Genomic DNA, 14,551 nt, shown 5'->3' on the forward strand with positions numbered 1-14,551 from the left:
TGTACCTTCCTGTATCCCAATGACTCTTAAGTTTGGTCTCTTAATGTTATCCCATATTTCTTGGATGTTCTGCTCATGGTTTCTTAACAGTCTTGCTGAGCTGTCTATGTTCTTTTCCAGTTGAAATACTTTGTCTTCATTGTCTGATGTTCTATCTTCTAAGTGTTCTACTCTGCTGGCAGTATTCTCCATTGAGTTTTTAAGTTGGTTTATTGCTTCCTGCATTTCTAGGATTTCTGTTTGTTTGTTTTTTATAACCCCTATCTCCCTGTATAGGTGATCCTTTGCTTCCTGGATTTGTTTGCGTAATTCATTGTCGAAGTGATCTTTCATTGTCTGATTTTGCTGTCTAATGTCTTCCTTGAGACTCCAGATCATCTGAAGCATGTATATCCTGAATTCTTTATCTGACATTCCATCTGCTGCAGCTGTTACCTCTTCTAAAGTTGCGTTGACCTGCATTGCTTGTGGTCCTTTCTTTCCTTGTCTTTTCATACTGCTTGTGTTTCTTTCCTGCAGGCGCGGGCGGCGGCTCTGCTCTCTCCTTATTCCAATTGGGGTGTCGTGACTACCACGCCGGCAGGTCACTGGGCCTGTTCTGGGCACTGGCGGCGGCTCTGTTCTGCCCCTACTCCAATTGGGGTGACGAGTGTACCACGCCGGCAGGCCACCGGGCCTGATCCGCCGGTCGGTTGCAGGTTTGCCTACCCTGCAGGCGCGGGCAGCGGCTCTGCTCTGCCCCTACTCCAAATGGGGTGACGTGTCTGTCGTACCGGCAGGCCACTGGGCCTGTCCCGCTGGTCGGTCGCAGGTCTGCCCACCTTTCGGGCACGGGTGGTGGCTCTGCTCTGCCCCTACTCCAATTGGGGTGTCGTCACTACCCCGCCGGCAGGTCGCTGGGCCTGTTCCTGGCACGGGCGGCGACTCTGCTCTGCCCCTACTCCAATTAGGGTGATGTGTGTACCACGCCGGCAGGCTCCTGGGCCTGATCCGCCGGTCTGTCGCAGGTCTGCCTACCTTGTAGGCGCGGGTGGCAGCTCTGCCCTGCCCCTCCTACCACGGCTGCGGACCGCTGGGCCTGATCTGCAGGTTGGTCACAGGTCTGCTAACCCTGCGGGCACGGGTGGCGGTTCCGCTCCGCCCCCACTCCAATTGGGGTCACGTGACCACCACACCGGCAGGGCCTGATCCGGGCGTGGGCGAAGGATCTGCTCTGCCCCTACTCCAGCTGGGGTGACGTGTGTACCATGCTGGCAGGCCACTGGGCCTGACCCGCCAGTCTGTCACAGGTCTGCTTACCTTGCCGGCGTGGGCGGCGGCTCTGCCCTGCCCCTCCTACCACGCCCGTGTACCACTGGGTCGCGGGTCTGCCCACCTTGCGGGCGCGGGTGGTGGCTCCACTCCGCCCCCTCTCCAATTGGGTTCACGTGATCACCACGCCGGGGAGCCGCTGGGCCTTCTCCGGGCGCTGGCGGCGGCCCGGCTACTCCCCTCTGGCTCGACGACAAATTGAGAGAGACTCGGGTGTCTGTGCCTCACCCCCCCTACCAGGAGACCAACTGTTTCTGTCGCCGCTGGTATTGATGAAGTTCTCTCCTCCGCCGCTTTCTGATGACATCAGATCTCTGCCATGTTGGTGTCCTATGCGAATGGCAGCATTTCGTTCCCCTTGCCGGGCAACCAAAGCAACGGGTGAGTCCTGACTGGCCCTCAGCAGGACCCGGACAGAGAAGCAGTTTCCGCGGGCTCCTAGCCCTGGGCCAGGGCGGTTCCGGGAGCCGGAACTCGGCCGCTCCGTGCTCGGTGTATGCTCTGATAAGAGCAGGCTCCAAGAAGCAGCCTCCGCAGGCTCCCCAGCCCTGGGCTAGGGCAGTCCCGGGAACCGGAACTCGGCCGCCCCGCGCTCGGTGCTCGCTCCGATAAGAGCAGGCTCTAAGAAGCACCCAGGCACTGAGCCCCAGCAATCTGTCCAAAAGCCGCAGGCGAATGGCAGCCTGAAATTACCTGTTCTATGGCTGAATGAGCAGCGGTCAGTCGAAAACAGGGATGGTGACGTCAGCTCTCCAACATGGTGGCCACTGGCCTCCTCTGTGGTCTGGCCGGTGTGGAGAACCGAGATGGACCGCTTCCTTCTCCCGTCTCGAACCCAGAATTCAGCCCTGAGTACGATGCTTTCACGGCTGGCAGAAACTGCAGTGCTGTATCCCTGCGTCGCTATCTCCTCGTTTCCCAGCGTGTGCTGCAGACTCTAGCCGCGGGGCGATTTGCTGAATAAGCAGTGTTACCCTCCGTGCGACAAATCTCTCGCGTTTGAGTCCCCGTAGCCAATCCTCCTGCGATGGAAATCCTTCCTCCAGGTTCCAGAGCACCCCACTATTGCTGGAAATTCCTAACAAGATAGCCTTTAGCCGTTCTGACTTGTCATACTCCCACACAGTGACGCAGCACACGGGGGCAATGCACTCCCCTCGCCGCCATCTTCCTCATTCCACATAATTTTTCAATGGTGTGACAAATAGAAAGTCTGGTGGTCCATTTTCAAAATATAGTGTTTAGTCTTAATTGGGATGTAAGATCTCATCATAGCCATTTTAACATTCCCTTTGCCCTCCCAAATTTTAAAATTAGCCAATTGCATAGACTGTACTCTGGAGCTCCTCCTATCAGAGCAAGGGGCAGTACTGTGTTACGGGTAAAAACAGGTGGACTGCCCGCTTGCTAACCAGGTGTAGTAGCAGGCACTGCAGGCAAAGGTAGTTTGCCCTATACTCAGAGCACCTGATTGTTAGCGCACCTGGTGTTTCTAACAATAGCCAGCCTCTAAGATGACTCTCTATGATGGATGTCTTGCCTGTAGGCATTCACACCCTTTTGTAGTCTCAACCCACATCAAATCAGGGCTGCTCTACATAACCAGTAGAACACAGGAGAAGTGATGGTGTGTAACTTCCAATGCTACCTGGTAAAAGACTGTGGCTTCTTCCCTGTTCTCTTGGATTACTTGCTCTGGGGGAAGCCAGTCACTATGAGGACAATCCTACTGCCCTACAGAGAAGCTTATATGTTGTGGTGCTTCCATCAAGAGCCACATTAGTGAGCTCCTTTAGACATGGATCCTCTAAGCCCCATCAAGCCTTCAGATGACTGTAGCTCTTAGCTGACATGGGACAACTATGTTATGAGACTCCAAATTGCTTAACTAAACTATTCCTGAATCCCTAATCCACAGAAACACAGAGATAATAAAGGATTGTTGTTGTTAAGACCCTTTGCAGTAATTTGATACACAGTATTAAATAACTGTAGTATATGGATTAGATTTTGTATAAATGATCACACTGTGCACAACCTTATACAACTTGCCTTTTATGCTCATTATTGCTTTGGGATTTATCCAAGTTGAATCACATTTATATATCATTCACTTAAACTCTGATACAGAATTTTATTATATAAAAAGATTATCATTTATCCATTGAAAACCCACATTTCCCCTATTACGAATAAAGAGAAGACTAAGAGTTAGCAACACTATTCAATGTTTTCAGTTTCTGATGTAATTCCCCCCTTTTCAAGTTATGTGTTTTATATTCACTCTTTGAGCCACCTGGAATTCACTTTTGTGATATAGTAAGTCAATTATAACAGCACCATTTATTGAATACTCTGCACTTTCTTCTCTGATTGTAAAGCCAATTCTATCACACATCAACTTTCCATATAAATAAGATTTATGTCTTTTGATCTAATAATCTTCTTCCCCTTTTTCTTTCTTTGTACTGGGGATAGAATCTAGGGGCACTTAAGCACCGAGCCACATCCCTATCCCTTTTTCTTCATATTTTATTTAGAGACAAGGTCTCTCTAAGTTGCTTTAGAGCATGCTAAGTTGCTGAGGTTAGCTTTGAACTCTTGATCTTCCTGCCTCACCCTCCTGAGCTGCTGGGATTATAGGTGTGTGCCAGCACATCTGTTTCCAATTATCTTTCTTGCACCAATACTTCACTGTTTTGATTATAGTTTCTTTCTTTCTATTATAAGAATTATATTATACATTTTGGATTACAGTTTTAAAATTATACATTTGGATTACAGTCTTAATATGTGCTTTTGGTAAACCATACCCCCTTTGTTTTTCTAGTTCAAATTTATCTCAGTTGTTTGTATAGTTTTATTCTTTCATACAAATTTTGAAATTCATGTTGAGTGTTAGACTAGCAATGGATTGAGTTTACAAATTCATTTGCGGGGAATGAACAATTCTTTGTAATACCTTCATGTTCATTAACATGGTATAACTCCACATTTATTCCCACCTTCTATTTCCTTCAATATAGTTTCTTCTTCTTTTTTGTAGAGAGAGAGAGAGAGAGAGAAAGAGAGAGAATTTTTTAATATTTATTTTTTAGTTTTCAGTGGACACAACATCTTTATTTTATTTTATGTGGTGCTGAAGATCGAACCCAGTGCCCGGTGCATGCCAGGAGAGCATGCTACCCCTTGAGCCACATCCCCAGCCCCTAGTTCATTCTTCTGTCATACAAAAATATACTCAGAATATCTCTAATTTGTATATATAAATAAAATGTGCATGCTTCAAAATAACCTTGGAATGATTTACTTAAATGTGTACAAGGATTAAATTTTTGTTTAAATTATTTATAATATATTGCTACTTTTAAAAAACTGTTATACATTATTTGAAGAGTAATAATTTTGAGAAACCCTTATGTCTTAAGTCCATTATGTATTACTATAACAAAATACTTGAGGTTGAATATGTTCTAAAGACAAGAGATTTAAATAGACACAGTGACTCATGCCTATAATCACAGTGTCTCTGGAGGCTGAGGCAGGAGTGGTCCTGAGAAAGATGGGGCAGATGGTTCCTGGTGCATTGTAATATGATGGATGGCATCAAAGAGGTCAAACACCAGGGATAACCTTCCTTTATAATAACTCAGTCTTGCAGTAATTAATCCAGTCCTGCAAGCCCAATACACTCCTGAGTCCTAATCCAGTCTTGAGATATCTAACCTAGTTTCTTGAGACTTAACCCAGTTTCTTAACAAAGGCATTAATCCATTTTTGAGTACAGTGACCCTGTGAACTAGTCATCTCCTTAAGGTCTCCTTATCCTGATAGTGTTGCATTGAGGAATTAAGCCTCAATATGAGTTCGTCCCTACTCAGTATGAGTGGGGACAAATCATAGCTAGATTACAGCAACATATGTAAATAATTAAGTGAAAATATCCTTCTACATTAATGTTAAAATATTAAATTTTAACAGAATTTAAGTTAAAAATTAACTTGAGTTGTTTGGTAAATTCAGTTGTTTGAGTCTTTCTAACCACTAATATAAATTGATTTTAATCAAATCAACTACATTTCATTGTGTAACTCAAGTGAATCAGTATTTGTATATCTGAATCCATAGAACTTGTAAAAACTATTTTCAGGAAGTCATTGTGAGGCTTAAATGATGCAAATTGTGAAAGTACTTAAAATAATTTTTAAATATATGGTGTTAAAAAGTCTTCTATTAAATAGTTGTATACTCCTAAGCCACCTGGAATTCAAAGTTCCCAGTACTAATTCCGGTTTGTTTGTTTGTTTTTAGTGCATGCTGGGCAAGTGCTCTACCTTTCAGCCACATTCCCAGCCTACTATTTCCAGTTCTCCTATATCAGTTTATGAAAATAATTAATCCATCATTATGTCAAAAGCCTTTGTGCTGAGTAAAAGGTCATTCTCTTCCTACCTTCCATTCATCTACCTGTATTATTCTGAGAATTAAATATTTTTAGTTTGTAAATATAAAATCCTGTCCTAATATATAGTTCTGAGTATTTTTTTCTTTTAAAATAATGTTTTTGATTATTGGAAAATAACAATAATTATACTTTAGTTCTTGGCCCATTTTCATTTCCAGGTGGCTAAAAGCTGAAAATGATTCCAAAGTACAGACAGTGGAGAACAGCAGAAAAATTATGGTACTGGAATCTTAGATTTGGTAATACTCAATTTTATCAGAAGAGAACACCTTGAATCTATAATCTATGGCCACATTACTGAATACAACTGAACTTCAGTTTCCTCACCTATAATGCAGGTATACTAACAAGGCCTGAGAAGGTTCAATGAAAATCATGAACAGCTCTGTGCAGCAGCACACACCTGTAATCCCAGCGGCTTGGGATGCTGAGGCAGGAGGATGGCAAGGTCAAAGCCAGCCTCAGCAACTTTGAGGCCCTAAGCAACTTAGCAAGGCCCTGTATCAAAATAAAATTTTTTTAAAAAAGAGCTGGGGATATGGCTCAGTGGCAACCCCACCCTGGGTTCAATCCCCAGTAGCCTCCATCACACTCACAAATTGTGAACATATCTTGTTTAAAAGTTTTTCTTACTTTTCTTAAAATCTAGAGTTTAAATCCAATCATCTCTTTAATTGTTAAGATAATAAAACTAACGTACTCCACAGAAGACAACAAGGAAAAAGGAGTGTCTTGGTAAAACACCAGGTTGGCCAGGTTGTAGAGCTCAAGGAACTTTCACTCATTGCTGATGGGAGCCCAAAATGTCATAGCCGTTTTAGAAGACAATTTATTTCTTATAAAACCAAACACACTCTTACCAATCATGCTCCCTGGTATTTACCCAAAGGGATTAAAGATTCATGTCCACACAAAAACTTGAACATGGATGCTTATAGTAGCTTTATTTAAAATTGTCAAAACTTGGAAGCAACCAAGATCTCTTTCAGTAGGTGAATGGATAGATTGCAGTACATCCAGACAATGGACTAATACTCAGTGCTAAAGTGAAATGATCTATGAAAAGACATAAAGAAAATTTGTTTCTTGCCGTCTTTTTTTTTTTTTAAATTTTCTTCCTTCTTTCTTGAGATGTTGTATTACTATGTTGCTCAGGCTGGTCTCAAACTTGTGGGCTCAAGCAATCCCCCTTGCCTCAGCCTTTCTTGCTATTGCAGCTGCTACATGGAGAAAACTGAAATGTATTACTAAGTGGAAAAAGTCAATCTGATAAAGAAACTATGTATATATACACAATAGAGTATTACTCAGCCTTAAAGAAGAATGAAATTATGGCATTTGCCAATAAATGAATGAAACTGGAGAATAGTGTGCTAAGCGAAATAAGCCAATCCTAAAGAACTAAAGGCCAAATATTTTCTCTGACATGTGGATGCTAATTCACAACGGGAGTGGGGAGAATAGAGGTAATTTGGACTAGATAGAGGGGAGTGAAAAGAGGGGAAGGGGCATGGGGGTAAGAATGATAGAATGAATCGGACATTATTACCCTATGTGCATCTATGATTATATAACCTGTGTAACTCTATACCACAAACAACCAGAAAAATGAGAAGTTATACTTCATTTATGTATGATGTGTCAAAATGCATCCTACCATCATGTGTAACTAATTAGAATATATATGGTGTGTGTGTGTGTGTGTGTGTGTGTGTGTGTGTGTGTGTATGGGCAACCTGAAAGGCTACATATTATATGATTCCAACCACATGACACATTGTTAAAGGCAAACTGTGGAAACTATAAAAAAGATCCGTGGTTGTCAGGGGGCTAGGAAGGAGGGAAGGATAAACAGGTGGAGCACAAAGGATTCTTGAGGCAGTGAAACTACTCTGAATGATTCTATAATCATGGAGACATGTCTTTAAACCCACAAAATATAAAACACCAAGAACCTTAATGTGAATTATGGACTTTGGATGATGATTTGTCAATGTAGGTTCATGGACTGTAGCAACTCTGCCACTCTGATTGGGGGTGCTGGTAATGGGGGAGGATGTGCATGTGCCTGGGGGCACAGAGTGCAGAGCTATCTTTTAGAACCTAAAATGGCTCTAAAAAAAAATGGAGTTTTAAAATAAGCATGTTATACAAGTTAATTTGGTGTTTCTTAATATTTTTGGTTAACTGACCTCTGAGAATCTGATGAAGCTATAGAGAGACTCCTCCCTAAGTCCTTTTTCCTAGAAAAATTTCAAACAATTTATACATAAGAATTTTAGATATAATTTATTTTACTGCACTGGAAATTTAATTTCTTCTACTGTCATATTTTAAATACTTTCAAAAACTGAAGATTTTTCCTCATTTTTAGACTAAAAGTAATGACCATTTCCTTTTTTTTAAAGAAATAAAGCATAAAAGTAATTAAACAAATTAGTTTTTAAAATTTTGGGGAGGTACTGGAGATAGAACCCAGGACCTCACACATGCTAGCAAGTACTCTATCACCGAGCTACGGGGGGCCCCATCTTCCTTCTCTTCTCTGAGACAGGGTCACTAACTTGTCCTTGAACTTGTGATACTCCTGCCTCAATCCCCCAAGCAACTTTAATTCTGTACAAAATGACATGTCAATTATAAGATTGCTATTATTTGGCTTGAATAAAAGAAATCACATAACAGCTTGGTTTTGGAACATGGTAACTTTTATATAATCTTTGATATCTAAAAAGCTGTACCTTGATGTTTTGATGAAAAGAAGCAGTGAAAACTGAGAAAGGTATGTTTCTTAGTATTCTGTGATTCTTACATAATATAACTGTGATTCTTAACATAATCTCAGTTCCCACAGCTCACACTGCCCGATGATGCTAGGTGAGGCTTGTGTAAGAAACCTAAAGATTCTCTGTGACTCCTAGAATTGAATGTATTACACTGCTTTGATGTAATATCACCAGTGAAAAGATTACAAATCCAAGTTTCAATTCTGAGGTTTTCTGAGTCAGAGGTAGTCTTCAAGAGTTTTGAGGTTTTTCTAGATGCCTGCAAAGAAACTAGCAGAATTTTTCATTCCGTGACTAGTTTACTGAGATACTTCCTCCAGCAGTAGAAAATTCCATGGTTATCCATTTCTAATTACCTAACTTAGAGCAGCAGCTTAGCTAAAGGGTTTATGACCTTTCTGCCAAGCCCATAATAATGACTTTAAGGTGATGAATTAGAAGTTTACACTCATTCATAAAGCCCTAAACATCCCCGAGCAAATCAAGCCATGAATAAACTCCTCCTGTACTAAATTCTTTTATCTTAAAAGGTAAATCTACTATCAAAAAATTAGCAAGCAAAAACTAATTTTATATTTTGATCCTTTCTCTTGATAAAAACTTTGTTCTCAAGAAATTGTTCCTTCTGTGGTAGTAGGCCTGCTGGAAGTCTTCAAAATGCCTGTATGTGTCAATGAAAAAAAGCAATACAATATCACAACAGGCAGGGCTGTGTCCCCAGCAGGGCAGTATATATCTCTGCATTACCATCTGTGCAGAGAGAAACAAGATCCTCCTTCCAGTAAAAAAGCAAAACAAAACAAAACTTTTTCCCCCAGTGGTTATTTCAGCAAAGAAATTTAACACTCGATTTTAAGAAAGGTCAATGTTAATAGCCTTTCTAGTTTCCACAAGAGAGTCATATATTAGGAATTTTTCTATGACCATGTCAACATGCATATTAATAGAAAACTAGGAACTAACTGTTTAGTGCAAAATCAGTCATTTTATCAAACTGCATCCAGGGAAGAAATGAGAGTTTCTAATTCCCTCAAAATTTACTTCAAAATATTAGAAAAAATGACAGCAATCCTAAACAGATTATATCACCTAAAATCTGACATAAATTTGCTTCTACTCAAAAATAAGCCAGTTCAAACAATGTCAGCACATACAGCTTAAAGTCTTTCAATATCATGTGGCTACTTTTTTGGCAATGTGAAAAGCCAATCTTTTATAAAATTCTTCAAGAAAGGGTTCTTTGATGGAATAAATTTATCTCTATTTTGGCAAATTAAAATTTCTACTTACAAAGAAGTCCAAAAACTGGTGCTGGGGGCAAGGTTCACTAGTATAGCTCTTGCCTAGCATGCACGACACCCTCGGTTCGATCCCCAGCACTGTGAAACAACACCAACAAAACCCCCCCTCAAAGTCCAAACAATCAGATATATTTTGAAAATGGAAAAATGTATCTTCAAATTTAGGATTGTGAGGCTCTATGTCCTATCACCTTTGGTGATTACATAGGTTCCTTTTTTCATTTCTCTTTTGTTATCAAGTCTTAAAAGTTAGAATGAAAGATATATAGCTGTGAACTATGTCTGTGCTCTCAATATGATGATGACCTTAGTATAGAAATTCCAACTATGTACAACAGTGGCTATTTATAACACTGCTTGACTCAAAAACATTTATTCTCTTTTCCCCAAAAAGTAGTTTTAAAAGTAACAGGAGGCCAGGTGTGGTGGTGCATCCCTGTATTCCCAGTGACTCAGGAGGCTGAGGCAGGAAGATTGAAAGTTTTAGGTCAGCTTTAGCAACTTAGGACATCATAATGACAACAACAACAACAATAGAAAATCTCTAGAATATATAAAGAACCCAGAGGCATTTAACCACTGAGCCACATCCCCAGTCCTTTTTATTTTTTATATAAAGAACTTTGACAACTCAAAACTAACAAGAGTTTTTTTTGTTTGTTTGTTTTGTTTTTGGTACTGGGGATTGAGCCTTGGGCCTAAATTTTGAACAAACATTTCCCCCAAAAAACATCTGATTACTAAGCACATGAAAAGCTGTTCAATATCATTAAGCAACAATACAAGGCCAATTAAAATCATGACAAAGTAATACAGCACATCTTTGAGTGTCTACAGTCAAGAAGACTGATCATGCCAAGAGCTGCGGAAGATGTGGGAAGCCACAGCACTCACACACTCGGGGAAGGTAACCAACCTGGGAGTGGGGGAGGCTCAGATGTGGACAGCCCTCGTTTGGGTGTGTAATGTATCAGAAGAGTGTCAGAGGGAAGAGAAATACCTACTCACTGCTTTGGAAAGGAGTAAGGGCGTTGCAGTCTTCTGGCCCTTGGCCACGATGTGAATTCTGATATGTGGGTACATCCTGAGTCTTGACTGGGGGAAACACACTCGCCTGTCTTTTGGCTGCAGTAAGTGGATTGTTGCTTTTTAATATAATAAACAATATTAGTATGTAATTGGTACCACTTTAGCAGTTTTTAAAAAGTCTTTCAGAAATAGGTAAAAGAAAGCCAATATTTCCCTTGTTTTGATTTTGGTCTATTTTCCCTTACAACCTTTCCATATTACAAGTGAGTAACCACAAAAGGGTATTTCCTCCAAGTTTAGAGAGTGCAGCAAGTAAGAACACACTGTCTAGAAACAGCTTTGCAAATATCTACACTGACAGAATAGTCTAGGATTCTCATGATTCATCATCCATGATTCTTCAGTCTAAATTGTCTTTGTAAGTTTGCAGGATGCTCTTTCAATGGTTGCCATGCTTATAGATGAATAAGAATATGCTTCCAAAGTACATTATGAAGACACAAATTGGGTGTCAACCTAATTTATATGCAAACAGAGATATGAAAAATTATGTTATATATGTGTAATAAGAATTGTAATGCAAAAAAGCCAAAACAAAACCAAAGTACATGTATAAAGACATGAATTGGAGTGAACATACTTTATATACAAAGATATAAAAAATTGTGCTCTGTATGTGTAATAAGAATTGTAATGAATTCCGCTGTTGTGTATAAAAAATAAAATCAATTAAATAAAAAAGAATATGCTTATAAATGAATGATAATAAGGTTGAAATTGGAATTCTAACAAACCAAATTCTACACAGAAGAAACATATTTAACAGTCAACCTCTAAACCAAGCAGCCTAAACTGTACATGTACAATGAGAGTAAAAGTTGTAAAGAAGGGCAGGGAATATAGCTCAATGGGGAGCACCTTCCTGGTATGTGTGAGGCCTGGGTTTGATTCCCAAAATAAAATAAAAGTAAAGTAAAGTAGACATATCTCCCTCTACTAGTGTGAAAAAAACCAAAGCTTAGATTCTGAAGCCAGTTTATAGCATTGTAGACATTTACAAAGGATTACATGTGATCTCCCAAGTATCTGTTCATCTCTTCCCATATCAAAGAAGAAAATTATAGTCCTCAGCCTAAGGGAAGAAAAAGACAAGCAAGAGCAGAGGGTCTCAGACTTCGAATTGCTTCTGTCTAGGCTCTGACGCCATGATGGGGCTAGAGTGTTTGATCATCATAATGTGGAAACCAGACAGTTAGGGAATACCAGAAACAGCGCTTCTCTCATCTTCACATTACCTATGTTCTCACTTTTAAAACGAACATTCTGTGACCTATGAAGACTTGATGGGCCTCTTATTTTCTCTTCTTAGTTTCTCCTCTAAATTCACTAGATCCTCAACCAGATTTTAATTCCTTTCTTTAATCTTTCCTTCTATGAAACCCAATTCTACCTTATGTGAAAGATTTTAGTTTATTAGTTTACACATCAGCTAGGGAATGTAAACATTAAGTGAAAGAAAGGAAAAAAATTAGACACTAAAAAATGGCTTTGCCAAAACTCACCATCAGAGGGCACAACAGTACTGCAATAAACAACTCCCAAATTCTGCCAGGAGGAGAGCCTCTGGTGGACCTACAAAAAGAAGACACATCTACTGTCAGGCAGAACAACAAATGTTACACAAGTAAGTGTATGCAGGAAATAAAAATAGCTTTTGAGTGTATCAGTACTGTGTATCCTTTGTAGAAAAGTTTAGAAATTCAGGTAAAAGAATATTAAAGACTTTCAAACTCCTAACATCCATAGATAATAGCAACGATGAACTTTTCTTGGTGTATTTTCAAGATTACATACACATTTACATACACACACATAAGTACAAATGTTATATTAAGATTAGAATTACACCTGATGAATCATTGTAAAAACATTTGATATTGTTGATATGTGCTATCAAGACTAAACTACATTTTCTTGCTAGCCTTCACACCTGCATTTCCTGCCTATCCTTTACCAAGACAGGTACTAAGTAGCTGTATCATGAATATACCATTATGTGGGTAGGTATCTGCTCTTTCTCCTTTTGTAAAGTGTGGACAGGCAACCTTGGAGTCCCCACTCACCACCTTCTCTGTGTTAGAAGGAAATCACAGTCACACCCACTTTTGCTACTTCTTCAAAGAGAAATGCCACTGTGGGTCTGGAACTAAGGTTCTCATAATTAAAACTTTTTGACTTGCCCCAAACTTTATTTATTCCTTTGTACCTTTTACTTTCTTAGCTACAAAAAGTATCAAAGGAAGAAGAAAGGAAGGCAACTTGAGTCTTGGTCCACAGCTAATTAACTTTTTTAGGTTTAAATATTTGATTCATTAGAAATTAATTTTAATCAAAGAAGTAAAAATCCAAGTATCCCTCTAATGACAACACAGCTGTCCCATAGTGAATAATTCTTTTCCTCATTCATTGGAAATGCTAGTTTCATAATTTTCCAAATACCTATATAATTCTGGATCTACTTCTGAACTTCTATCCAATGATCTGTTTATGTGTGCCATAAATAGTTCTTTGTTTCAACATTCTATTTTATAATCTGTTTTAATATCTGTTAGGGCTAGTTTTCCCTTGTCATTTTCTTTAAAATTTTTCTTAGCTATTCCTTATTATCTATTTCTCCATATGAACTTTAGAGTCAGTTTATCTGCTTACACACACATGCACACATAATCCTACAGTTAAAAAAAATAACAGTATAGTATAGTGGGTGAAAAAGTAGAGTCTGGGGCTGGGGTTGTAGCTCAGTGGTAGAGCACTTACCTCACATGTGTAAGGCACTGGGTTTGATTCTCAGCACCACATATAAATGCCACCTTGGGCAAGTTCATGAGACTCTTGGTGCCTTGATTTCTACACTAAAAGATGTACTACTACTAACACCTACTATATAAAGCTGTTGTGAGGACTAACCGAGTAATACATATAAAGCATTTAGAAAGATAGCAGGCATACAGTAAGTGTTCAAAAATGTTGCCATTTTGAGACTGTATCAATTCCATGGATTAATAAAAAAACCTGACATCTGGATGATTTTGAGTCTTTTTACCCAACAACCTTGTAAGTCTTTCAATTTGAGTCTCTATTTGCATCCCTGAGAAGAATTTAAAAAAATTTTTCATACAGATCTTGTATGTCCTTCTTCTTTGTGGAATGTTCTTGTACTGTCTTGTCCAATAATAAGACCACAACTCCCATGTTGTTTTAGTTTGCATGTGCCTGTTATATCTCTGTTGGTCCTTCCTGATTTTGTTGTTTTAGAAATGACTATGGATAGTTTTTGGTGTGTGTATGTTGTGTGTTGGTGGTGGTATTTTTTATTGTTGTTTTTTATGGTGTAGGGGATTAAACCCAGGGACACTCCCACTGAGCTACACTCCTGGCCCTTCTTAGTTTTTATTTTGAGACAGGGTCTCTCTAAATTGCCTTAGGCTATGCTTGAACTTGTGATTTCTTGCCTCAGCTTCCAGAGTCACTGGGATCATAGGCAAGCACCACTGTATCCAGCTAAATAGCTTTCTTTATGATCTAATCTGGAAATATTTTAGAAAGTTTAGCTTATTTACATTTATTTATTTACATTCATATAATATACATATTTAATC

At 39.6% G+C, this 14,551-nt stretch overlaps 1 protein-coding gene across 1 annotated transcript in view; it reads right to left on the bottom strand.

Annotated features, from left to right (window-relative positions):
- Nucleotides 1–14,551, bottom strand: part of Mcu (mitochondrial calcium uniporter) — a 189,297-nt gene that overhangs the window by 38,657 nt on the left and 136,089 nt on the right. The window contains exon 2 of the mRNA XM_027931321.2: nucleotides 12,455–12,524. Coding sequence (XP_027787122.1) covers nucleotides 12,455–12,524 — 70 coding nt within the window. The remainder of the gene's footprint in view (nucleotides 1–12,454; nucleotides 12,525–14,551) is intronic.

The sequence above is a fragment of the Marmota flaviventris genome, chromosome 4, assembly GCF_047511675.1.
Source record: "Marmota flaviventris isolate mMarFla1 chromosome 4, mMarFla1.hap1, whole genome shotgun sequence".
Taxonomy (NCBI): domain Eukaryota; kingdom Metazoa; phylum Chordata; class Mammalia; order Rodentia; family Sciuridae; genus Marmota; species Marmota flaviventris.